This window comes from Prionailurus bengalensis, chromosome B1 (assembly GCF_016509475.1).
Source record: "Prionailurus bengalensis isolate Pbe53 chromosome B1, Fcat_Pben_1.1_paternal_pri, whole genome shotgun sequence".
Lineage (NCBI taxonomy): Eukaryota > Metazoa > Chordata > Mammalia > Carnivora > Felidae > Prionailurus > Prionailurus bengalensis.
In genome coordinates, this window is record NC_057344.1 from 63224169 (window position 1) to 63225311 (window position 1143).

General features: G+C 40.2%; 1 protein-coding gene across 1 annotated transcript; it reads right to left on the bottom strand.

The window, feature by feature from the left end:
* Positions 1-624: 624 nt before the first annotated feature.
* On the bottom strand, positions 625-933 carry LOC122467735 (protein S100-A6-like). Its single transcript, XM_043554326.1, has one exon. It carries the CDS (start codon positions 903-905, stop codon positions 645-647), a length of 261 nt encoding a protein of 86 aa, XP_043410261.1. The 5' UTR covers positions 906-933; the 3' UTR covers positions 625-644.
* Between the last annotated feature and the right edge of the window lie 210 nt (positions 934-1143).

Sequence of the window (1143 nt, forward strand, 5' to 3'; positions counted from 1 at the left end):
GATAGCATCAATTTTTAAAACTAGCTTGCTATTTTTAGAACATGATATATGCTCACTATGAACAAAATTCGTTTTTTTTTTCAAAATTTTCTTTAAATTATAGTCAGTTAACATGTAGTGTAATACCGGTTTCAGGAGTAGAATTTAGTGATTCATCACTTACATTTAACACCCGGTGCTCAACGCAACAAGTGCCCTCCTTAGTACCCATCACCCATTTAGCCCATCCCCCCCACACCACCCCTCCAGCAACTTGAACAAAATTCTAACGTGACAGAAGAGTACAAATAAGAAAATAAATACACACCTAAAAGCACACCACCAGAGAAAACATCTGACAGTGTGGTGAACATCCTTTAGGCATATCTACCCATTTGTAGACTAGTGCAATTTTACATAAGGGAAATCAGTCACTGTATACACTGTTCTGAAACATGCTTCTTTTCAGTTAATCATTTGTCCCTGAGATCCTTCCATACCCGTCAATAAAAAACTACTTTCTTGTTTTACAGGCTGCAGTGTTTTCTTTTTTTTTTTTAACTAAAAAAAAAAAAAAAAAAAAGATAATTATCGAACAATTACCCACCACTGGATTTGACTTAGGCAGGCCCTATAGATGGTGTCTCCACCTTCCTGATTTATTTTCAGCCCTTAAGGGCATCATTGTAGATGAAAATCAGGGTGACATAATCCTGGAAGTTTACCACCTGGTCCTTGTTCCAGTCCAGGTCATCCATGAGCTTTGCAATTTCAGTATCCTGCACCTTTGGGCCAATGGTGAACTCTTTCTGGATCAGCAACTTCAAGTCCTTCTTGCTCAGGGTGTTCTTGTCGCCTTCCCTGCCCAAGTACTTGTGGAAGATGGCCACAAAGAGGCCAATAGCCTGATCCAGGGGGTACACCATGGTTGGGCGCTAGGTTCAGTGAGCACAGCCTGGAGAGCATGGAGGGACCAGAGGGGCGGTGACCAGCCTACCTCTTAGCCTACAGGCTTCAGTGTATTCTACTGAATTCATGTGTCACCTTGACACAACTTATCTAGGCTATTTCTAAATTTCTACCATTATAAACAAAGCCACGATGAGTATCCTGTGAGAATATATCTATTCTCACTTATCCCTTTATTTCTTTTGGATAAATTCA